This window comes from Corvus moneduloides, chromosome 2, assembly GCF_009650955.1.
Source record: "Corvus moneduloides isolate bCorMon1 chromosome 2, bCorMon1.pri, whole genome shotgun sequence".
Classification (NCBI taxonomy): Eukaryota; Metazoa; Chordata; class Aves; order Passeriformes; family Corvidae; genus Corvus; species Corvus moneduloides.
Genome location: NC_045477.1, coordinates 11,184,019 through 11,210,201, shown reverse-complemented (window position 1 = coordinate 11,210,201; position 26,183 = coordinate 11,184,019). Strand labels below are relative to the sequence as shown.

The 26,183-nt window shown below is 41.7% G+C and overlaps 1 protein-coding gene and 1 long non-coding RNA gene across 4 annotated transcripts in view; one reads left to right on the top strand and one right to left on the bottom strand.

The window, feature by feature from the left end:
• LOC116438311 (SAM domain-containing protein SAMSN-1-like) overlaps positions 1-2,995 on the top strand; it is an 82,601-nt gene extending 79,606 nt beyond the window's left edge. For all 3 annotated transcript variants that reach the window (XM_032097153.1, XM_032097161.1, XM_032097168.1), the window contains one exon: positions 1,745-2,995. In XM_032097153.1, the coding sequence (XP_031953044.1) occupies positions 1,745-1,950 (206 nt within the window). In that variant the 3' untranslated portion in view covers positions 1,951-2,995. The remainder of the gene's footprint in view (positions 1-1,744) is intronic.
• Positions 770-26,183, bottom strand: part of LOC116438326 — a 30,791-nt gene continuing 5,377 nt past the window's right edge. Inside the window, exon 2 of the long non-coding RNA XR_004237677.1 lies at positions 770-1,508. This is a non-coding gene — a long non-coding RNA (uncharacterized LOC116438326). The remainder of the gene's footprint in view (positions 1,509-26,183) is intronic.

Genomic DNA, 26,183 nt, shown 5'->3' with positions numbered 1-26,183 from the left:
AGACTTTATTAAAAAATAATGAAGTTGAGGCTTTGAGGCTTTGGATTCTTTTCTTCAAATATCACTTTAGTTTTTCAATTTATTTAGGCAATTGGAAGTTAGAAAATATTAAGCGGATTTAATCAGGCCAAACAAATGTACAAGACTTCCCTCAAGACCTCAAACTGTTTCTCAGTATATCAGAATGCTTTGTGAAATAAGTTTGTTGATATCTCACACAATGAAAGAAGTCTAGAAGAAACTCTCCAGCTGTTCCATTTTGCTCTAAAAGAGTGAAATATTTCAGGTTTTCATTTCTAATTTATTCTTTCTTATTCAGGACAAGATTAAAAAATCAAATTTAAAATCTTTCCCATTTTACCAGATGTTATAATTCTCAAAAACTGAAACAAAAGTTGGCATGAATGTTCTTTGTGGAAATCTTAAAACTCGAGGAACTAAAATAGATTTAGATTTTGACACAGCACTAAATCCTTAATATCTTAGGACTTCCATTCTGCCTGAACTTGAATTGAGACAGTTTAAATATGACTAAAGATCCAAAGCTGACTGTTTAACCATGGAGTAACAAATCAAGTGAAAGAAGGGAACTTTCTTTGCAAAAGCAAAAAGGTACCATTTTTCTGAAGGGCTGAAAATCTGGAGCAAAACCATCTGTTTCCTCTGAGATGTGTTCCCTATACTTTGTTTGGAAAGCCAGACACAGTCTGAAGTAAAACTACAGCTACAGGAGGTTGATAACAGCACAAGAAAAGAAGTTGGAAAGGGAAAGATTTGTATTTTGAAGTTTATTTTCTTAAGAAATTTACTGTGAGTAAACATGTACTTCACAGCCAGAAAACAGGAAGAGGAAATTTTAAACCAGTACATATTAGAGTAACGATATACAGGTATGTCCTGTCTTGCTGAGCTTTTCTTGAGAGGTCTGTTGATACTATCACTGAGTTGCAGATTTTTGAATTTGAACAGATTAGTCGTACCATGGCTAAACAAGGACAAATTATGTGCAAGATAATTTGCTTCTACTTAGTTTTGGAACAGAGTTCAGAAACCATATAGCAGAAATTAGGCATCTTAGGTTCCTCTGAGGTCTCTGTGTTTTGGAAAATAACCTTCTGGATATCAAGCTAAGCTTAGGAAGTTTCCATCAGCCACCCACTCCTGCTGAAATGCTCAGTGCTTTAGAAAAGCTCGTTACCACATCTTGGTGCTAAGCACTTCTGAAGGCCAGCGCATTCTCTCTCCCTGCAGAGAGCACATGAGATGTTGGGGGTTGCATTCAAAAGACACAGATCTATAGTGCAGTGTGTTATAAACAAGGCACAGTGGGCTCCATGATTAATTCAGACAGCAGGCTCTGGGATATATGAGCGTGGGAGGTGGAAAGGTTCCGACTCTGCTGTGGGCACGGTGACCACGCACGGTGACTGTTGCACCTGTGCGCAGCCTGAAAGACCTCAGCATAAAGGATCAGGCCAAAGCCTCCAGCATTCATCTCTGAGAAACACCTAGAAGGAAAAAGACCAACCTCAATGTCAACTCAGATGTTACACTCGTGTAATCATATTTTTAGTTCTCTCATGCTGAGGTTTCTGTTTCTGATGGACAAAAGATATTGATGTAGTCATGTGTAGATTACCAGCTCTGTTTCCAAAGTTCTTCAAGATCAGTCATGCTGCTATCTCAACTCTTTCCCAAGGTACTTATTTTGGCAATTTTTTCTTTCTTTTTCTGTTCTTTCTAGTTGACCAGCAGCAGAAAAGTGAGGGTGGTGAGGAGACACAGAACTTAAGCCCTCACGAGAGCTTTGACAAATCACAGTTAAATGACTGTCCAAGAGATTCCGGCTGTTACATCTCATCAGAAAATTCAGATAATGGTAAAGAAGAAGCAGACTCAGAAGCCCTGTCTGACATGGTGCAGTCAGTAACAATCAGTGAGTCAAACTGATTTGGTCCTGCTGCTTTTCTGCAGATTTTCAGAAAAAACAATCACATTTGTCAGTATGGTGGCACAGAAGCAGGACACAAAATATTCTCAACACTGAAAATCTACTTTTGTCTGATTCATGATGCTCTAAACTGTTTAATATGTGGAGACTTGATAGCTCAATGTTAACTGATAATAAGAATTTTTCATGTTTTTCTTTTCAATGAATCCACAGGTATTTCCCTGAAAAAGTTTATACAAAAGTATTTATAAATATTTGTACAGCAAATGCATTTTCTATAATAATAAAGAATTTTTTAAGGTAGTGTTCATAATCTGGAGATGTTATTTCTGGAACTGTCCAAAATGTAAATATTGTACATATTTATTTTAAAAATATATGGATTAATCACACTGTCTCTATTTTCAGCTGTTTTGCTGATTTATATACAGAATGTATTTTCACTGCTATATCATCATAACAAAAAGGTGGATACAGTCACACCCGACTTTGGAAAGTACCAAGCCAGTTCTCTATAATATTGAAGCTGTTTCACACCACTTTTCTCCAAAACGAGCTCCAAAGTAGACTGTCATTTCCTGTACTTTTGCCTGGAAGCATGAGAGAACTGCAGGGTGAATCTGAATTCAGCTCTCTGTGTTCCTTATCTTGTGGATGAACAGAGCCAACCGAATGGCCTATGCAGTGGCAATTTTTTTTTATGGTTCTTTTCACACCTGTTCTCATTTGTCCCAAGCATTATACAGAGAATGCAACCTCAGAGAAAAAAAAAAAAAATCAGGATCAATGCTATGCTTTTATGATAACTTTTTGTGAAGATGTTGCCTTTTGTGTGTGGTGTGAAGTTTGTTAATAGAGTATTTGTTTGTATACAAAAACTTGGAAGCTAACATGGTTATTGTGCATGATTGTCTTTCATATGAGATTTTATTGTCTTTTCCCATTATATTTCACACTGGAATACACATTTTAACTGCCTATCTTCTTTTAGAGTACTTCCTTCAATAATAAACAAAATCATGTGTTTAAGCCGATTAAAAACTACTTGATTTTTAATGTGGTCATTACATTTCAAAGACTGCTCTCTTCTAAGACTAACACAGTAAATGGCAACTCCACTGAGCATTTTTAGCATGCATAATAATCTGTGTATCAAATCAATAGAGAGACTTTTTACTCACTCATTAGCCACACAATTTTTATAATTTAAGGCATTTTCCATTTATGTTAAAAAGTTTCCACATATTGCTGACAGCTTGAAAGAAAATCACCTTCAGAAGAGATGAAACACAGAAAGTTCCACCCCGAAAAGAGTATTTCTGAAGAAGCTATAAACAAATGGAAAGCTTTTCTCCCTTTTGTTTTCTTTTTCTTTTCCCCAGTGTGTTTTCTGTACTTTTCATGACTTCTCAAATGACTACTGCTGTCAGACTCTTAATGCACAGATCTGCTTTGAAGGCTGTAGTATAAACATTGCAATTTTAGAAAATTGCATTAGTAAGGTTTCAAAGATTTGGAGTAAATAAACGGTGTTTAGAAAAATAAACCAGAAAGGGAGCTACTATGATTTGTTTCTGGTTTTAATGTACTTTTCATACCAGCAACAAATGTCATCATATAGCAGCAATGACCCCATACTGCCAGGCATGGTGGGGATGCAGAACACTTGGTGGGATGAAGGATGTGAGAACTTGTTTCAAGCAGCTATATTTGTTTCTTAATGCTTTTCCAGCCAGTAGTGTGTCATGACATGCAGTACTGACATTACTTAATATGACTTCTGAAGTAATGGATTTGGATTGGCTTCTATCATCTCCTCATTCAAGAGAAGGACTAAATGCAGCTTGAATTCCTCTGAGAGGGCCTTATCTTTTGGCCTTTGTGGCAGAGGCACTTAGTCTTCAGGTTCTACCTAGACATCTACAAAATGGCTGAACCTGTAAAAGTATGTTGAGGTGAGCTTAAATATAATTGTGACTGTCAAGAAGCAGCTAAGTCAGCTGGGTCAAGGACTAACAACCACAGAGACCAGAGCTGTACCATGATATAAATACTCTGAGAAATGTTAATTTGCAGAGGTTTGCAAATGAAAATAGGCCTCCCTAGCTAGTTGCAGTGAGACAGGCAAAGCTGAGCGAAATACCCAACAGGTGCTTTGTTTTACAGGAATTAAATTCTGCCTATTGGACTGATGTAAAGTTAAGCAGTTGGGAATGAAGGGCATGAGCTGTAACACCTCCAGTCTCTAATCAGTAGGGCTTTGTCCACAGGGCTTCTTATTTAGAAAAATATATCAACTGAAAGCTTGTTTGAGACTTTTGTAACTTCCTGCAAAGGCAGAGCAGATTAGATCTCAAACTGAGACACTTCCTCTCTGTTCTGAGAAAAAGAATGAGGAAATTTTGTGACACAGAGAAAAAAAGAAGTGTTTCCTACAAGAAGCAGACCCAACTTTCTTTCGTCTCTTGGTGGTCTCATCAATCACACTGATCATGGATTAAACTGTTAGTAAAAGCAGAAGCATTTCTCCAACTGGTTTAAGTGCTGGGTAGTCTGAATAAAAGAATATTCTAGGAACTCTTGGAAAAAGTCTGGTGGAGATCTGAGTGACTTTTGAGTAATCTTTAAAATTTCCCTGAGATAGGGAAGAGAGGAAAGCAGTAGAGGTTTTGTTCTTCTCTGTCACTTGCTCAAGAGTGTCATGTGCCTTTTCATTTTTATCAACCTTCTTCTACAATTAAGGAGGACTAAAACATTGGTGAATCTCTTATTTGGAGCCTGTTCCCTGCAGTTACAAAGAGGTGCAAAACCAGTCAGTAACAGCAGAGGCAAAGCTAAGGAGGGCAGCCCTTCTAGCCTTTAGGCAGTGGGGATTTCCTGGCTGCACAGGGCTGCAGTGCAGGTGCAGCAGACTCCTCCAGGGCTGACACGTGTGCTGCTGCTGCCCACAGCAGAAAGCCACAACTCAGAAAGACTTTGGTGGCCCGCCCCCCCCCCCCAAAAAAAAAAAAAAAAATTCAGGTGGCGGCAGGCCCCTTCCTCCCAAAGCAAAACCATTTCTGGTCAAAGTTAGCAGTGTTTAACAGTGCTGCCCCATGCTCAGCCCCATTTGACTGCCATCCATAGCTGGCATCACGTTAAAGGAGGGCTGCTCTACCATCAAAGAAGGGAGCTGAGTGCCAGGCCACAGCCCTATGATCCATGTGGATGAGCCTGCAGATCCCGGGAGACAGTGTCCTGCTCTCCAGAGTTCGTAACAACACTTCTAAAAGTCAGAGTGCATAAATGCAGCATGTAGGGGATACCAACAAGGAGAGGTTTGCTTTCATTTTGCTGAGGTGCCTGTGAGCACAGGCAGCACAAGGCAGAACATGGACAGTTCTGTGGAAATTCTGGAGAAGATTCATCTCGGAGGGACTCAACCAACTACAGGCCGCCAGCTGGACTTTGCAGCACTCACACAACCCTGAGTCCAGCAGTCCACCCAATTTTCTACCCACCTTACCACTCAGTTTTCCATCCCACACTTCACCAATTCTTCCACTGAGTGTCTGGTCTGTGATGTGAGGAAGCCCACAGCTCACCTGCTGTGATATAAAGGACGCCTTTATACCGTAGCACTTTCTCCCACGCAGTGGCAATTGAAATAATTTCTGGCATTGTCATGGAGCTGCATCACACTGGTAGACCCATTTGTAAAGAAGGCTGGTGCAGAGATAACAAGGCAATATTGAAAGAAAAAAAGGATAAAAGGGTGCTGTGAAACAGACAGGCACGTTTCTAGATGTCACTGTGTTCACAGGATGAGTACAACCTGCCCCTTGCCTGGAAATCAGCTTTTCCATCAAGTCCAGGTCAGTACAGTTCTTTCTGCCCACACAAACATGCACAGATCTGTGGTCAACAGGTAAAGGAAGACATGCCACAGACTGACCCAGTGCCTTGGGTCACAATGGCAGCTTGGTATCTGTCCTAAAACAGCTTTGATGGCAGTTGTGCAACTGAGTCACAGTGTTACAAATGCCTGAGCCTTTTGTTATGTCAGAGAGAAACGGTCTCAACATGTCTAGTAACAGCATGGCAAACACTCTGCCTCTTTTTCACAGCTCAGAGACGAGGATTTGGGCTATGTTAGCCTCTGAAGAGATTATTTGCATCATGCTCTGATGTTGCTGGCTGTGTATGTTGTAGGACTGCTTTGTGCAGTGACACTCCTTGTGCGGCTCCAGGAATAGGTGATGTAGGATGGTACAAGTACTTCCTTGGGTTTAAGAGTTCCTGCCATGAGATGTTCATTTGTGTCCCTGATCCTCAGTTCCTGGTAGGCAATGAGCAGATTTTTGCCTATGACTGAGGAGAATGTGGAAGAGGCTATAATATGGCTGTATGGAGCATTCAGTTTGTATGTCCCCAGTATCACCTGATGAACCCATCAGCCTGCAGCTCCTCATCTGCCTCTGTTGTCCTGAGGATCTGCCACAGGACTGGCACAGGCTGGAATCCTTGCTGGAGGCACAGGCTGGAATTCTTCCTGCAGGCTGACAACCCTTAAACTAAACCTAGCTCTGGTGTTCCCAGCACAGGAAGGACCAGTTGGAGCCAGTCCAGAGGAGGCCATCAAGATGATCAGAGGGATGGAGCAGCTTCCCCGTGAGGAAAGACTGAGAGAATTTTCAGCCTAGAGAAGAGGAGGCTCTGGGGTGACCTGATTGTGGCCTTTCAGTACCCGAAGGGAGCCCACAGGAAAACATGGAGAGAGACTATTTACAAGGGCCTGGAGTGACAGGACAAGGGTGAATGGCTTCAAACTGACAGAGAGTAGGTTCAGATTAGATTAGGAAAAAAATTATTTGCTGTGAGGGTGGTGAGGCATTGGAACAGGTTGCCCTGAGAAGTTGTAGATGCCCCATCCATGGAAGTGTTCAAGGCGAGGTTGGATGGAGCTCTGAGCAACCTGTTCCTCTGAAAGGTGTCCCTGTCCATGATTGGAGGTTGGAACACATTATCTGTAAGGTTCCTTTCAACCCAAAGTATTCTATGATTCTGTGATTACCTGATTGTAGAAGAAGGGCTGGTCTGTTCACTGCAAGACCAACAGAAGGTGTCAAACCTTCTATTTTCTCCTGTCTAGGAAAGGCCAACAAACGCCACTACAAACACATGGGCAAAAGGGACTGGAAAACTAACAAATTCAGGGAAACACAGCTGTTGAATCTACAGAGTTTCATCATGTATGCATAAAAAATAGTCATTTCAATGAACATGAATTATGTATTCAGGGAAGTATGTATTCTCTAGAAGGAGGACACAGGTGGGAGGACATCTATGATAGGCTTGGAGGGTCTGAGATGGTCATTTTACTTTTTGTGGCTAGGCAGAATTAGGTCTGAAACACACAGAAATCTCTGCAAGGTATGAGAACTGTCTGCTGACAGCAAGAGCGCAGAAAATCTGCCTGTTCCAAGAAGTCGTACACAAATGAGGGAAAAGAGGGCTGGAGGGCAAGTGGTATTCCTTAACAGTTCACATACCTTGGCTGCTTAATTTAAGCCTGGCCAGTGTCCCACAATGTGTGTGTTCCCTGGGCAGAGCACACATGTCCTCAGCTCCTAAGGTCCTTTCCCCATGCCAATCCAGAATACTTCCCTCTCTTCCTCAGTCATGGTTTCTGGAGGAGCTCTCGTGCTGTGTGCCATACACAGGTTTTTAGGGTGGAACATCAAAGGTGTTGCAAAATTCAGCATTAGGACATGGAGACAGGTCAGCACTGTGCAGGACCATCAGGTAATTTTGACAGATTGTGGCCAAGCTGGTTGACATCCTTTGGTTACCAGCCATGTCATGACTGAGGGTGGGGGGGAGGGCACAGGAAGGCTTCAGCCTGAATCCTTCCCAAGCTTCAGCTTTCCTGCAAAGGAACCAAACTGTGAATTGTAGCTACCCTGAATGCAAACAAACATACAAGTGTTGAGGGTTATTCAGTGACTTGGGGTGGAGTTTGAATACAGTGTATACTCTGCCACCAGGACAGACAGCCTGTGCTGCTTCTATTCCCAGTTTCTGAAGCACCTCATCTGGATACTACTGGCCTGCTTTGCTCTGATGCCCAGTACCCAGTGCAGCTCTCAGTGACTGCTCCTGCAGCTGGTTAGCTCAGCCAAAGCTGAAAATCAGGCCCCAGCCTTTTGCCACTTATCTTTGAAAAGAAACAAAGTCTTTGTGCCTGTGGTGCGCACTGTATCACAAATCTCTCTAAAATGTTTACCATCATATTTGAGAGCAGTCCCTTGCTGCCTATCAAATAAACATCCTCCAGGGAAGGCACTTCTCAAAACACTATTGGCAATAACCTTAGACTTTAGAGAGTGCAAATGTAAAAGAAGTGGAAATAGAAAGCCACTCGTGGGGAAAAAAAAACACTTTAGAGAAAAATGAATACAGCAAAACTGAAACTTGCACTCTTTTAAAGAAATCTCTCTGTATATTACTTAACTACTTTGCCTCCTAAGTTTGTTCTCATCTCCAACATAAGAGGTGAATGACTATTATTATTTACACCAACATATTAAAATAAAATGTAACTTACTCAAGAACAGTTATTTCTCTTTAAATGTCTCTGTGGTAAAAATATACAGCAAATACTTCCTTATTCATGTTCTGAGCTACATGGCTATTTAAAGAGAGCGCTGAAGTATCAGAAGGAGCTAAAAGATCACAACAGCTAACTAATAGCTGAGCACCACTCAGTTGTATGTACATGCCTGCAGGACATCTACCTGCCTTTGTTCTGCTTTATTTTTCAGACAAAATGTAATAGCAATCTTTGCTTATTTTAGCTTGGTTAAGAAAAACGTGCTTTGTGACCTAGAAAAGGCTTTGGAGGGGTTGCTTTTTCATTTTGCTTTCAGAGTGGAGAGAAAGCCATCATCAGTGGAAGGGGCTGTGTTACCAGTGACTTTGTCAGCTAGTTTCATTAGAGGAAAAAAAAGGGAAAATTGACTGGTTTGGACTGAATTTGTAGATATATTTAACAAGTAGTTAAGGTATCAGAACCATTGTATGTTGTCAAAAGCATGAAGACTGTAGCTAGATGGGTCAGCCCTACAGTTGTTTAGTGAGGTCTGTGAAAGGAAAACGATGGCTGAGTGTCCAGCAGAACAGGAGCTGTGCATGAGCATATGCAGACCAGTCACCTACAGCTCTTGAATAAATTCAGTCTCTCCAACACTGTAATTTTGTTGTTTACTCTGGCAAAAGACCTAAATCTTGCCTGACTGGCAGAGAAATTAGACATTATTTGACAAAAATAAACAAATTTGTGTGAGACATGATTCAACAATCTAAGATCCTAGATAAGAGGTTTAGGTACATACTGTACATTACTTCATAGTTTCAAAATTGAATACAGGGGATCATTTAATTAAAACCTATTCAACTGAAAATCCTATTTATCTGAAACAAATGTTTGTCCTATCTATAATATCAACAAACTATTCACATGAGCAACTAGCAATAAACAACAGAAAGATGCACAATGAATGTCAATTAACACAATTTGCTATCAAATAAACTTGCAGTTTATGTATACAGCTTTAGCACTGTCCTGTGTATCCATTAGAAAGGTCAATTAACCTCAATTGCAGCTAGTCAGCTTGTTCTAAAACAAAATCAACGTAAGATACCTTTCATTTTCTTTTAAATCAGCATCTCAGCAATTTGGTTGCCTGGCACCAAAGAACTTCTAAATTGCTAAAAGTCTTTGCTAAAAGTTTTATGTTAGGAAATGTCAAAAAAAAAAAAAAAAAGAGCAAGAGATTGGCTGAAATTGTCAAGGTATCACAGTGTGGCTGCATAAGGCTTTTAAAAATATTCATTATTCAGCACATAATCATGGATTCAGAACAACAAAGAGCTTTGGTGTGTGTGTGCCTCAAAGGATGAAAATCTTCCTAAGTAAAGCTTTCGATGCATACACTAATCCAAGACTACACTAACAAATCTCTTGAAATGGAAATCCTTGCTGAAAATGGCCTGTGTGCTTTAAACACTATCAAAGGGGTTTTTTTCCTTCCTCTCCCCTTTGGCAGCAGAATGTCAGCATTTATGGTAAAAGTCAATCAGGTGCTCACTTGTTCTGCTTAATCAGGAAGAAGTGGTACCCCGTGAGCACTGGGAGCTCTCATCTGGAATTGCACAAGCATCACTAACTCAAAAGGCCATCAATGTTGTAGAAAGCAAAGGCAAGTGGTTAGAAGTCTGACATACTGGTCTGTGAGAGAGGCATTAAATATTATAAATCACACTTGAAAATACAGGTGAATCCCTCGACTTAGAGAAATGCTGGTTTTCTCAGAAGTTAATCCTTACATTGTTAATAAAAATTAAAGGAAAAAAAAAAGCAAACAAACCAGAAAAGAAACACACACAAAAATAAACCCCAAAACCAAACCAAACCAAAACCCAAAAAACCGATATGGATTATTGATCACTTTGCAGGACATTCTCCAGTGGCCATTCCAGCCACCAGCCATTGAGTTAGGCTTCTATCCAAGCTGTCAGTGTTTGAGAGGCCGTTTAACTCAGTTCTTAAAGAATAATGGGCAAGGCGGTGGCTGACATGATGAATCACAATTCTGGCCCTGCCAGATGCTTCTACAGCCTTTTTGAAGCTGATGATAGTTACAAAATGACTACAGTGGTGTCTTCTCTCTTTAGAAGGAAATCATAGGAGACTGTACAAAGACCTAAGGCGGAAAAAGATTGCTTTCTCGGCGCGTACAAACACACCTTCCTTCTCAGAAGGTTAACGGGCTCTGTGCTTTCTCTGTCCTTTATGAACTTTGCCTTTGCTGTAGGCAGACAGTGTTCAGTGCTACAGAGAAATTTTTCCAGTGCTACTGCTACTGAGGCTCACAGAATATTAAAAAAACCCCAAAAAACCAACCAAACAAAAAAAACCAAAAAACAGCCAGAACTTTAGAACATAATTATACCAGACATAAACCTGTGGGAAAATGCTTTGTTTTCTGGGTAAAATTCACCTGTGTCCCTAAGGCTTATGAAATACTTGCCTACAATTGTAGTCTGAAAACTGCAGACTCTTAACTACATTACAGTATCCTGACTCACGGCTTCATCCTACTTGAGTGCTTAATTCTTCCTAGAGGTGATTTTTACTTAACACTTCATTGTTACACCAAACATCAAAAATGCATTACACTGTTTCACTCATCAGGATTACAGCAGTAAAAAGAACAACTAGCATTCATAAAAAAGTAAGAGTCACTTCCCTGGCTGATGGGTGCGTGCTTTCAAAGCTCAGCTACAAACATGAACACAGTTCGTGACTACAGATGCAGCAAGAAGTTTTCATTTTTTCACATTGCTAAAAGAAGACCTCCTAAAAACAAGTCATTGTCTGAATCTTAGCACTGTGGTTTCAGCATGAGATGGAGTGAAAAGAGATGCTTGGCTTGTCTAGCTAATGATGAATGGGTGATCTGTACAGACCTGGCAGAAATCTTCAGATAATCCTTAAGTTTCATGCAAAAAGAGGAAATTTTCAGTTATTGATCCAGGATATGTGGGGATGCTGCAGTTTCTTCAACTCAAAAAAAATCCTGTTTACTATGATTTTTCTCTAGCTGAAAAACTTTTCAATCGAACAGTTCTGCACCCTCGTAGGGACTTGCTAGAGGAAAGCATGCCTCATAAATCATGGGGCTTGGTCTGGGTAACATTGTAAGAAAAAGACCACCTGAGTCAGCCAGCTTGGTGTAAGGTAATACCTCCTAAAAGGCATCCTGAACATCATCAGGGTCTTGTGAAACAACATTTTGATTAGCTAAGTGAGAATGAATCACAAGTGTTGGCATACAGCTATGCTATCATTTTATTCAAAGAATGATCAATTGGTGGCAGAGTGATGAAACATTAAACAGACAGATCAGTTCAAGACATTATATTCTTACAAGTCTCCCAGCTCCTCTACTCAAGATCTGATAGTTTCCACAAGACTTATCAGACAGGGATGATAATTACAAAGATATGGTAATTGAGGGCATTATATCAAGCGTGTGAGCTGGATCTGCTGTCACAGCAAGAACTTTTTCCCTGAGAACTGGCAGAGAAAGATTTTCTTCCCCCGTGACTGGCACAGCAGGATCCTCATCCAGCCACTGGCACAGTAACAGGTTCCACTTTAAATCTATCCTATCTACACCCTGTTGAAGTAATTCAGTTAATTGTGTGCATCAGTCTTGGGAGAAATCTTTCATACTGCTAGTTATGTCCTTGGATGAGTAGGGGAGCAATCAAGCACTGAGGGGGCACTGCTGCCTGCTAGACCTAGAGCCACTGCCTCAGAGCCAAGAGTCCACTTAAGCACCAAGGAACCAAGCAGCCCACAAGATCAACTAAGCTTTTAAATGCTATAAATTACTCAAGAAGGGACATGCTGTAAGCATAAATGTTCACCGTGGTGCACAGCATGGGGGAAAAGCTAGCCAGAGTATGACTTGGCAATTTAGAGAATTTGATGCTAATGTTGGTTTATTAAATTTCTTTTCTTAGCTTTAGGGGAAAAAAAAAGAAAATAAAAAGTAAAAGGAAAGAAAGACTAAGTAAAACCAAAAGAATTGCAATAAAGGCCAGACAAAACATTCACCCTGACAGCTGAGACACAGTTCTTCTCCAGACTGTGCCAATATTGACTTCCACATAAAGTCCTATTTTTTTATAGAAGAGGTTAACCTTCCACAATTTACTTACTCATGAAATATAAGGTGAACAGAGACACTAATGCAAATGATCCAGTATATTAAAAAATGCATTGAGCCAGGAAACATTCAAAGTTCTGTTATAAATTATCTTTTAAGGTCTGGAATAGTAGACATAGTGGCTGTGCCAAGCCCTATTAACTGGAATAGATGGATTTAGAAGGAATCCTCTTTTAGGGCTGGTCTCTAAAAGATATGGGGGCTTTCTGTCCCACTCATCCTTCAAAGATGATTTTTAAAAAGGGTTATAGATAGCCCATCATGTTGTTAGGAGCTGAGTAGCAAAGTATATATGCGCAACTATAAGTATATATTTCAAAGGAGCAAGGTATAATAACAACTGTTTGATCCCTTCTCATCCTATCCCATAAAAGTTGTCACTATCATTTACAAGGATGGGGGAGAAAGAGGCTGAGTTGGCTTGGTCAGCTTTTGACATGAACTGCAAATGATAGGTTGTGCTGTTCTCCTTCCCCTACTGCCCTCAGACTGCAGTCAGAGCAGTATCCAAATATTGCTGCCTGTTCCCAGCTTCCCTTCCCCCTCCCCAAGACAAGACAGGCCTTGCCTCTGCCATGTGTTCTGAACTCCTTTGTTCCAAGCGCGGGCAAAACCGAATGTAACTCAAACTCTTTAGCAGTGTCTGATTGGCCGGTCACCCCGGGTCCGCCCCCAGTCCGCCCCTTTCCCCTTCTCCGAATAAAAGAAGGGCCCACGAGGGGGCCCGCCCTCTTTGGTTTGCAATCCTTCTGCAAACATCTGTGTGCTTCTGTCTCTGTTTGAGAGGTCTAAGTGCAGGAATTAGGCAAGCTGAAGACTGTATTTCTCCCTCTTTGCTTCTGCTGGTGGTATCAGCTTTGCAGCTACTATTGCTGCTTTTAGAGCTACTGAAATGCTGGATTGCCCGTGCTACCTCTCTAGGCTGCCCGAGGCTTTCTAAGGCATTGAACTATGGGCCTAGCCTGTAAAAAGCTGTGAGTATCTCCACACCCAAAGACAAGCAGCTGATCTGAATAAAAAAGTTTTTCTGCTTCTCTCTCCAGCCTGGGACACTAGAGAGATAAGTTCACACCCCCCCTACTTTATTTTTACTACTATTCCACTGAGTCAGACACTTTTTGGTAATGCTGGGAGTTTGAAAGAGCAGGAGTCTATGAGGAAGTTCCCCCAAATTTCCCGCTGCCTGGGGAGCCGAAAGGCCTGGAGATGTTACTTAAGGCTTGATTGCATGAAATGGCCAATGTGGGGTAGCAGTACCGTGCCAGGTCTCTGTGCAGACCATTTTATTCTGCTGTAGAAATTCTTTCCTCTTTATGAGGAAACCAGGGTTGTAAGGGGAAGTTTTTGTACAGATTAATTCCAATTAAACCCCAATTACAAACTCCTTGCACATATTTCTTGGTGGAAACAAATCTTCACTAAGAAAATTGCTAAACCCCAGAATCAGAGTGCTTAGAGACAGGATGAATCCCTTTCCCTACGGGACTGTCCTTTAGTAGTCAGGTTTACAACTTGCCAACATCTGCTGAGATGAATGGAAAGGTTTTCATACAGATGGGGACAGTCTTTAAAATGAACTGTACTTTTCCTTTAAATATGACTAATGTGCTAGCTGGTGAGAAGTAAAAGGGATGAAAATAGAAAGATGAAAAATTTTTTTTTCCTTGGGTACAAGATCTGATAGGAAGATATTTGCTATGTAGGCTGTGCTGAAAACCTCTAACACTTCAGAGGGACCATTCTGGTTTAGTTTACCTGCTGTGACTGAGACAGAACAGGGTTAGTGTTGAGACAGCAAGAGAAAAGGATTTCCTCTGGCAGGTGTATTGACCCTGGCTAACAAGAAATGCCAAAGACATGCTGGATGTGATAAGAGATTTGAGGATACCTTGCTCCAGTGTCCCCAGCTTCAGTCAGTTTATGTGAATCCAGTGTTGCATACCTTTGCAAAGCCAAAAGAGACAGCAGACTATGCATTCAGCTGGGGCTGGGTTTCACAGTTCTTTGCTCAATATGTGAAGCTTTTGTGGGGCCATTCAAGTTCAGCAGTCAAGCATGGAGCAACCCAGACACCATGTCCTCACGTGTTCACGCACTCTTTACAAGCTGCAGTATTGTAGTACTGCATGAAGTACTATTCCGAGCCAAAGCTGGTTCCTACACCTGCCAGAAGGTAAATTAGCAGTAGTGATTTTTTACAACTACAATTTCTCAGTTGTTTTAAAGTCAGTAACTTAGGTGGGTACTTTCTTAGCAAGAAAAGTGCTTGTGCAGTATCTTCTCGACATGCTTGAACTATCTGGCATTTAATCATTCTTTCTAATTTAACGGAGAAAGATAACTCCTCTTGTGTCTAGTCTCTTCAGGAGGTGACTTACTTCCTGTGTAATTTCCCTTTGTGCAGCATGAAAAACAGCTATGCTGTTCATCTCTTCCTGTCTCCTCATTTTTAGCTCTAAGGTGCAGAGCTGGGTACTCTTGCACATTATGCCAGAGGTCTATTAAGCAGCATACTGGTGCACCGAGGTGGAAAAATGTAGCAGGCAGTGATGCTGGCTGCATTCAGCACGAGCCTCGTAAATCCCAGGCACATTCTCTGCATCACCTAAGAGGTGCTGAGGTAAAAAAGCTGTGCTACCTGCATGCACAATTGATTGCCAGCACTGAAATATTCCCTCAGACTGTGCTGCTGCTCCTTTGCCACCTTTGCTCCAAGGGCCCTGTCAGCAGGGGACGCAGAGACAAGAAAGGGAAAGAAGGGCATGGGGATGTGCCCAGGTTATACCATCCATATTCATCGGGACTGAGGCCTTGGACATGCTGTTAGATGCTACACGAGAGCAGCTCCTCGGCTTCCCGAGCCTGGTGTGGGCTGGCAGCCAGACACAGAGTCAGGAAGTCATAACCAGTTTCTCACTCTGCTTCAACAAACATGGACTCAGCAAAGCTGAAGCTCTGGCCCAGTGCCTTTGCTGAACACAGAGCCTGAGATGTGGGTGTATTTTTACCACTCACATTCTCTCTTGAAGTCAGACTGGAACATTTATGCAGAATTCATTCACTGAGTTTTTAATTCTTTGCAGGCAAAACAGTGTGTCAGCAGGTATTGTCTTGCTCTCTGAAAGAAGTAATCATCTTCAGCAGCGTTTCCAGTCAGAGGGTCTCCAGGGCCGACTCCAAGCTCTGCAAAGTCAAAGGGGATGTTTGAAAGAGAAGGCTCTGGATTCAGCTCCAAACCCTGTCAAACATTTTAAGTATGTCACATGGCACTCACTGGAAGTATCACTGTCCCTGTATTTTGGGTGTAAATTGTAACATAAAGTGACACAAGTTTTGCTAAAGGCTCCTACACAAAATGGTGGTGGCCAGTACGGGCTGATAAGGGTGATATCCTGTGTTTGTCCATGTTCTCGTTGGATGATGTACCTCTGAGGGTATCAGCACCTCAGATCTCACAGGTGTGAGCCAGCACAGAATTCAGAAATAACCTCTTAGCTTCTATCTGCAAGTGAGCTTTGAATCAGTGCCTGCTTGTCACCAGCAGTGAGCCACCCCGGTGAGGCCACAGGCCCCTGCAGTTCCCATACTGCTGGACAGCCTCACTCCTCAAGCGTGAGACACCACATGCCCAAACACATATCAGGAATGATGCTCCAGCAAATTGTTCCTGGTATGGACATGAAAAGAAAATAAAACCTGTTGCCTTGATAACTTTTTTTAAAGTTATCCTCCACTCACTGAATGGGACTGAAAAACTTAATGTGCTCCTCCTCCTCTGACCCTGCTATTTCTGGGCAGCCACTCCCCACTCCCCAGACCTGTCCTTCCCACCTACACAAAGCCCCTGTGCAGGTCTCCAGAGCTGCAGTGGACTGGGAAAACACAATGGCTGAGTCACAAGGCTTGGCCAAGAGGTTAACAGTGCATCCACACCAAAAATTATGGGGTGCATCTCAGCCAAAGGTGAGCCCTGGGTCAGCACTGCCCACACACAGCTCTGTGCCATGGGCCTGCAGCTGCCACCCTGGGCTCAGCACTTGGATTTATCCGAGAGCCAACATGGAACTGTGGGGAGACAGCGGAGACACTGCCAATCCCTCCATGCTGTGAGCAGATGAAGAGGGGAGTGCCTCCCCTTTGAAAAGGGGAATAATTAAGACATCGGGATTTAATTTATTTCTTTTTGCCCTAAAAACATTGCATTAGAAAGCTCCTGTTTTCTGCAGGGTTGCAGAGGATAACAAATGGATGGGGAGGCCGGGGCACCGAGCTCTGGCAGCCGAGGCGAGAGCCATGCTGAGGAATACCTCATGTTAAACAAGCAGGATAATTATTCTGCTCTACTTAGCACCAGCTAGGCCTCATTCGGAGAACAACGCTCATTTTGGGGCACTGCATTTTAAAACAGACAGAGACACTGGAGAGAGTTCAGATGAGAGCAACAAAAATGATTTAAGAGTTAGTAAATAAGACCTCTGAGAAAAGGTTACGAGAGCAGGAACTGCTTGGTCTGGAGGAAAGAGGACTGAGGGGAAGCATTACTGTCTACAGATATGCAAAGGGCTGTTACAGAGACGACATAGACCAATTATTCTCATTAGAGAACAAGAACAGAACAAGAAGCAATGGGTTTAAGATGCAGCAAGGGGGAATTTAGATTAAATAATAGGCAAATGTTGTAACTATTGGAGAAGTCAGACTACGGAACAAGTTTACAGTAAAGTTTGCAGAATCATCTTTACTGGAGAAATATGTGGCTGAGATAAGAGACCTGTCTGTCAGGGCTTGGCTAAGACTAAGGAAATCCAGAGCTCTTCTCCACTGAACAGAGGGGATCCTGAGCCCTTCATGGGCAGACAAGGTTGGGTCCTAACAAACAGAAAGGAAAATGAGGGGTATGTGTGTATGCACATGAATGTGCATGTTTATGAATACTGCTGAAATTAACACTATACAACAAAAGAAATGCTATCAGTAGTCACAGCCCTTATTGCTATTCCATGTTTTGTCCCAAAACACCACCTCTCCACATCAGTCTTTCTCCAACACTAAGGAAGTCATGACTGGGACATCAGTAAAACCGTACATACATATTTGGGTTCCAGTTCTACATTATTTTTCCCACAGGAGGATGAGCTTTGCAGGAAGCTCATAGAGCTTGATTTACAACCAAAATAACACACGATACGGAAGTGCCATGGATGGCCAACCATGCCACTGCCATGGAGGCTTACTGTGACAGATCTGTCATTTCACCTCTATGCCTAATTCAGATACAACTGCACAAAACCAGGTCCTTTCTACTCAGTGGTTACCTTAACTACAAGCCAGAAATCAGCAAAGGCACAGGCGGGGAACCGCAGATGGTAATGGAAGCACTGAGTCACTCCCACTGCTACCTGCAGTGTTAGAACAGTGCAGAGCCTGAGAAATGCCACTATGAAAATAGAGTGCAAACAGAGAAATATCTGTGTCTGAATCTCAAATATTACCTTAAATTCGTATTATCCCTACCACTTCTGTGAAGTCCTAAACGCTTTAAAATTACACAAGTAAACACTGTGCTATTAATAGATTTGGAGAATTTTTTCTAAAACATTAACTTCATCTTTTGTCATTAAAAGAATGTCCAACCCAAACCAAAAAGGCTTCCACACTAGGTCTAGTCTGAGTCTTCAAAAGCTATTCTGAGAATTTTGAAAATTTTGGACTAAATAATACAATTAATGTTGATGTACCATTTAGCCTGGAGTGAGGCTTTATGCTGAAGTTTTATAAATATATTTGAAACAGGAAAAAAAAAAGTGGGCATAGGCACAGTGTAAGTCCAAATGTGAAACACTGAAAAGAGTGACAGTGTAGTCAAGTACAAACTACTTATTTGCTACTATACTACAGCTGCTCAGAAACACTCCTCTCCTTGCTGTAGGTCAGTGCTCTGGAGAGGTTATCACCACTGACCAAGCTCTTTGCAACATTTTTTTGAGGCTATCATAAAGGCAAGCAAGAAGCATGTGCTGATAAAGAACTGATTTGAAATGTCAGCCTTATGGGAGGAGGTGCCAGTACAGCTGGCTGGCTTTTTATTTCTTCTTTTTTTTTTTTTTCCTTCTTTCCAAGTACAAGAGGATTAAAACCTTCCTGCTCAGGAAGAAAACCCTGAGGAAAAGAAGCCAAAAGTCTGACAGGGCTATGAACCTCATAGCCACAGCAATAATTTTGCAAATGACTAATAATAAGGAGTCGATAATCTAAAGGATGATCTCTGAAGTGAAGAGCACCAAATTACTTTGGGGAGAAAATCAATTATCTCCTTTTGTGGCTGCACAGCCTACAATATGCAAATGCACAGAAGTTACCATAGTCACAGAAACCTGAATATCAACTTAAAAGAGAAAAAACCAAGGAATTTTACAAGAATTGCTCAAAAATATCCTCTTCATGAATGGATGCATATCTGCTTTTTCGACACAGCTGCAGTGTTATTCTAATATTCTTCATCACAAAGGCTGACAGCCATCTAGAGATGTCAGCATCTATGAAAGAGATGCTGCACTATGGTGAAAGCAGAATGGGGCGAGTGGGTCTGGAAGGCAGTACAGAAATCAAATTATCATCAGATATTGTGGGCAGATTTTTAACGTCTCTTCTCTTGCTGAGCGGTGTCTTACTCTGTAACTGGGTCACTGAAATTAATGGAACTACTTGCAAGTAAAACACTACTCAATGTGCCTTAGAGCATCAGAGTCTGACCCACAGCACATACTCCAATGTCACCTTGTATTTTAATGTACCTCAGACTTGAGGGGGTTTAAAAATTATTATTAATTTAGAAATAGACTCCTTATTGGGATCAGGCTCTTTTTTTTCACTAGAAGCACAAATGTCTTTAGAGGAGATGTCTGAACATTTGGCCACTTGTTACTAAAAATCCCATTTCCATGCCTGTGTAATCCACATCCCCTGAAGGTTTTGAGACCAAGGAGCTTATTGTTGATGAAAAGGGAGAAGTGCGGCCTAAGGGCTGCTTGGGAACTCCAGATGGATGGAGGTCTCCAAGGGGAGGGTGCATTCCTTGAGCATCTGCTGGTGAGCCAGAAAGACTGTATGGGATGAACCTCATACACGTTGCAGTTAAGCATTGGGTTTAGGGACTTTGGTTAAAACGCATTTAACCCCTGGATTTAAGGCTAAAATACTATTATCCCTATTGGGGGATAACTGACAAAAGCACTGGATCAATTGTGCTTGGAACGATGAGTTTCCCTAATTACAAGCACCGCCTTTATGACCACACTGGGGAAACCTCTGAAAAGACTGGGAAAGAAATGAGACAACGAAAGTTTTATCCAAAACAGCTTATTTAGGAGCAAGGATTTTTCTCAGCCTCAGAGTATCCCTGGTATTTTCTAAAAATGGGAACAGAATGGTGTCACTTCTGAGATGCTGAAAAGACCTGAAAGTACTTGGACTCCAGCCATGGAGAGAGAACAACCCAGCTGAGGGACATGGATAAGGACCTCCTAGCCTTATTACATGATTTGAGAGAAGGCACAGACACTTCTTCAGTGTTAAAAAAGGAAAGCAAAGCAGTGAGAGATCTTTGTGCCCCACACGTGAATTTCCCCAGTTCTGGACAAAAAATTCTTAGACTTAACACAGAAGATGGAAAAAGTATTTGTGAATTGCCTCACTAGTTATGTCTCTGAGAGACAGACGAGGGTTAAGACTTCACTAGGAGGGGAAAGTCTCACCTAATACTATTTCACTTTTCCTCAAGCTTACTCTGTGACTCCGTTTATTTCTGCTTCAATACCTGCTCTTCACAGACACATGGGATGATTAACACCATCACAGATAACTTCATTTAGTATCCCAAGCTACTGGGATAAGGCAATAAGCTGGAGCTATTTAAATATTCTTTTTTTTTATGGTAACTCCTAAAGCCTGAATACAGAACTTATTCATACCCGTAGTGCTTCACTGAAAGCATGATGAGGATACGAAGCTGCAAACTTGTCCAGTCCAAGGTCCACCGAAGTATTTGTGGTCCACCGAAGTATTTGTGGCCCCGTGGCATGAAACCAAAGATTGACTCCAAGGATGGTTTAGGTCAGGCCATAAAGATCTGGACTTTCAGCCTCCCTCTCTGCAGAGGTGTTGCTGCTGAGTTATTTTCAGTCCTGAAGTAAACTGCACCTGCGTAAGAACTAAACCTTCAGTGAGGGAACTCTTCACTTTGGGTAAAAAACTACAGCTGAGTGGCCCTCAAAATCAACATTTATGGCAAAAATAAAAGTCAGTCATGGGTGAGAAATCTGGGAAAGCTCTACTGTGCATGTGGTGCCTCAGTGATACTCTTCACTCTTTTGGAGCACTGAATAATGAACTCTTACCAGCTGTAGGATATGATGTGCTCTAATATCAAAAGCATGTATTTGGAAATAAATAGTAACAGCAAGATGTACAGGCTGCACACCACCTCCACACCATGGGGAATTGCTTTGCTTAGGCTCATTCCTTACAGCAATTACCACAGAAATACACTGGTCTGCCTAACATAACAAGCTACAAAAGCTGTGTCAGAAGGAGGTGCTATGAAATATTTACATATATTAATTCTCTGAAGTCACTTATGGCATGCATAGGCCTTAGAAAAGTTTTGTCCTACCACCATTTTGTACAAGTTGGTCATAACTCTGCAACTCGAAAATCATTATCCTCTCCATCAGCTTCTGTTCTTGCTCTTACTGTCAACCTGAAAGTCCGGTCTGAGGCACCCACAACATCTAGCCTTTTGTAAGACAGACCTCATCAAGAATTCAGTTCAGCAAATCTTGACAAGAATTTTTCTTTTCAAGTAGCAGACGGACTATGTATATATATTTAAGGATAACATGGGAGTTGGTTGCCTTAGTAACAGGATCTTTCAGCCATTGCGTTCAGTATTTACTCAGCACTGGAAATGTACACTGTATTGAGAAAAAATACAGTATTTTTATTAGTCTGCCCCTGTGTATATGCCCATCAGCAGCAAATGCACGCTGTGTAGCTTGACTTTCCATTTCTGAGTTATGTGAGACCTCTGAGAAGAGAGCATGCAGAAATGAAACCAGGGCACCTGGTGCAATGTATTTTTGTTACAAGTGTTTTGAGAGAAAAAAAACCTGTTGTGAGAGTTTAAAGCACTGCACTAAAGATACTCCTTGCCTCTCAATAATAGCTCCACAAGCAAAAAACTACAAAAGCATTTCTATTCCATAGTTTCACACTCTGCTGAAAACAAATCTACAGAAAATGGTTATGAAAGAGGATATTTGTACAGTGACAGTTTCCACAACTGCATTAATGTGCAGAACCAGTTAAGAAGAAGTGTTAAAATGCTGTTTTACTTGGCATTTGGGGGGATAGAGGTGACTGCTGTTTCAAAGCCCACTTCAGTCTGGGTGAAACAAGGTACCAGTTACAGCTGCATCAATTGAAATGCAGGAGAAATTAAGCAGAATTGAGCCACTGAATTTTGGGACCAGCCAGGATGCCAAAAGGTTTTTATCTCTTGCTGTGCAAACGAGCCATGGGATTTCTCATCCTTCCAGCAAAACATCAGAGCTGCCTTCAGGTGCTAAGGTACAAACCCACCACTTCCAGCTGCCCAGTGCCTCCTGTGAGGGCACGCAGCTTCCTGGGAACAGAGTGGATCTACCATGGCACAGAGCCCTCTCCTGCCTCTGGGAAGTGCAGAGCTGGGAACTGCTTTGCTCCAAAACAACAGGCTAAGACCCACTGGGCTTTCACATATTTTATTTCAAGACCCAAGAACAGAACCAGGCCCTTCTGCTTGGAAGAACAAGAACAGGTCACTCACGACCTTACGGTCCCAAATGTGCAGGGCTGAGGCTGGAGAAGGTTTAATAACATGAACCAACCTGGCAGACTGTTTCTTCTAATAGTCTCTGCATTACCTCTTGCTCTTAGGGAAACCCAGGTCTTGCACTGATAAAAAATCCACTCCTGGGCTGCTCTTTCTCATTATAATTTAAGAAAGTGTAAAACACTTCTGTATTATAGCAATTTAATATCTGATATGGCCTCTGTCACAGTGTTATATCATACCCTTACAGGATGATGGACTCCAGTCTAATACGGCTTTTCCTTCTCTAACAACTGCAATCCTATATCCGTTTTGCAATTCAGATGGAACAGACCCCTCTCAGATAGAAAAGCAGAATGTTATAATCTCATAGAATAACTTAAATGTAATTACAGACAGAACATTTATTCTATATTAAAAAAATAAGAGCTGGAAAATAGATGTGGAAAAGGCGTAACAGCAGAGAAAGCAGGTTGAACCAGACAGTTTGGCTGGTTTAAAGCACTACCCAACAAATGCAGGCTTTTTCTTCTATCAGGAAAAGTTTTCTCCCCAGTCCTGTCTTTCTCAGGTTTTTTAGCACCAAATATTGTTGCACAGATGGGTTTGCAATGGACTTTGGGGTTAACTGCTGAAAAGGAGGCCTGAAGACTCTGCTACCAGACAGCATTACTGGACTCCCCCCAGAGGGGCAGGAACGTGAGTCACTGTGTTCCTGTGTAGGGCTCTGCTGATGCTCCACCAGCTGGAAAAGCCAGTGGTGCCACACACCAGTGCTGCCACACAACATCAGTGCACGGGAGGCTACAAAGCACCCAGCTGGATGGGGATCAGCAGCAGGAGGAGCAGAGAGGTGAATCCATTATCCAACAGAAATCACTTCCCTCAAGTCGATTAAAATGTTTGTGTTTAAAAAGAAAAGTGCTTTTTTTCCCCCCATTTCTATTGCCATCCCTCAGTGTAAGATAGAGAAAGCTTCCTATTTCTGTAAAAGTGGAGGAAAAAAAGAAATATAATACACATTGTTTACAAATGGCATAGAGATGGCAAGCTGCTTTTCCTGACAGGCCCTCCATGAATTATCTCATTATCGCAGGTTGCAAACTAAACTGCATTTTTCTTAGGACTGCCTTTTACAGGAAGAGCTCTGCTCCTGTTTATCACATATTTGAACTAAAATATATCAATTTGCAGTAAAAAAAAAAGTAAAGAGGAGTTCTGAGAACTGGGGAAAGGTTTCAGCTAGTAGAGCTTTTTGTCTAATTAAAAAAAAAAAAAGTCTTTGCTTGTCCTGCTCAGATTTTAGGGTCACAGAATTCAAAACTAAAATATGTAAAAGTCACACAGAAAGAGGCTTATCCACAGAATTCTTACCCACACACAGAAATCAGAAAGAAGAAACAAAATGGGAATGAATTATTAACCCTCAGTGACTGCAGATAACAAACAACTCAGTGTTATTTTATGGGAGATCCACTGTGCAAAATCAAATAACCAAAGAGTTTTAACTATTTTTCTCCCAATCCCATACACTTTGGAACTATCCAGATATGCTGTATTTTGAGCCAGAATGTGTAATCCAACTTCAAAAAGCTATGTATTAGTAACTGTGGCCATACAGAGCATGATAAATAACTATTGTTTTGCTTTAAATGAATGTAATAGCAACAAGGATGCAGACAGATCTTGCAATTTGGGTTATTCATCACTACTGAAATTGCAACGCCTTTCTTTTCCATTTGTATTTATTTTGCTGATATGCGTATTGCAGGATTTTTAACTGTACTTTTTTGACTGGCACAGCACAATATATCTGTGTCTATCCTACAGTGGTTCTGTCATACCTTAACTGCTTCTGAAATGAAAGCACAGATGATGGTGACTGCAATAAACAGCAGACAGAAAAGGACAGGTAGTTTGTTGTATTGTTCCTTGGATCCTTTTCAGCCAAGTGAGGGTAAAGTATTGATGTTGCATGATGTGAACTGAATCTACATCTCCTTGTGAGAGAGAGGACAGCTACAGTAACAGTAAACAGGTAAGGAGAAAAAAAAGGAGTTAGTTTGTGGTTCAGCAGCTGAAGCTGTCAGGGTCCTTAGGAAAGGGAAAATCTGAAAGAATCGACATCTGTCAGCTCTGCTCACTTTGGGACTGACTGACAAGAGAAGAGCATTATACTGAGATGGGAAATATTTGGGGCTTCTCCAGACCATATGAGGAGATGTATTCTCTGTCCCAACAATTCAGCAGAAATTGATATACTTCTACTACCTCTACCTGAGCTTGTGAAATCCCTCCCTCACTCTGTTTCATTGCAGCTGTGGGTGCTGTGGGAGCACCTCAGCAAGATGACAGCCACAGAGCCCTCCATGTGCTGTGTACTGCAAACAGAAGAAATAAAAAAAAGCCGTCCAGCCCAATGAGACTGTTTGCACACAGTCAGAAATGTTTCATAGAGCCACGACATAAACATACTGTTGCATTTTTATCAGTATTTTGTATTTGGTAAAAATATTCTGAAGCTTAAGGGCTCAGTGCCCACAAATATGCTGGCACACAGATTTTGCATATCTTGTAAAGTCTGCGCCTGTGCTTGGGCGTGCATAAGCAGTAGCTGATTTTTCAAGCACTTGCATATCTGAGCAGCAGGACCAAGCCAAAGCATGGCAATGAATTATGGGCTAAATGAAGGTGTTGATACAGTCCAGCAGACCTACACACAGTGCAATCATTCAAGAAAGAGAGAGAAAACTGGCATGGGACTTTCATTTTATTGTGATTGCACAGAAAGGCTAATCTCTGCTTCTGTGGATGGATCGTTTTCCCTAGCTGTGCACACTTCTTCTGGAATGGCTCTAACTTTACAGTATCTGCTTCCAACAAACTTCTCTCCAGGCTAAACAGACACTTGCTACTCACACGCCAGTGCACGGGGGAGTGATGCTGAAAAAAGAAGACATGGTGGGGCTGACATCTTCGCTTGTCTTGTAGGAGTAATCTGAGTAATGTCGGAATGATTCCATCAATACTGTCAGAAAGAGGTTTACGAGCCCTCCAGGTAGGTTGCAAGCCTTGGCACAGGGAAAAACTAATGCGAAGTGGTTGCCAATTGACCAGAGGTTCTGGGAAGGTACAAAGCAACACCAAGGACCTTGACTTAGGCTGATGACACAGTTTTCTTCTGTGTTCTCAACATTTCTTTCCCTATTTCACACGGTCTGGAGTATGAAGGAAGCATGGTGGGCTATGCTGTCAAGTGCTACTGGTTTCACATATGGCACCCAAGAATGACGCCAAACTGAGTTTGTATAATGCTGGATGAGCTTGCTCACATCTCAGTTGTATTTGAACCATGAATCCACTAAACTGAAGTATGATGGGCATTTACACAATAATGACAACTCTGGTTCCTGCAGGACAGATGCGTACTATAAAGATCATTAGGAAATGCCCCTATCACCTTGCCCAATGAGCAATTATAAATGAGGACACTTCTCTCCCATCACATCTTTGGTGATACTGCTTAATACAGATTCCTAAAAATAATGGAAGAAGGCTGATGTTGGGAGTTCTCTGGAACAGT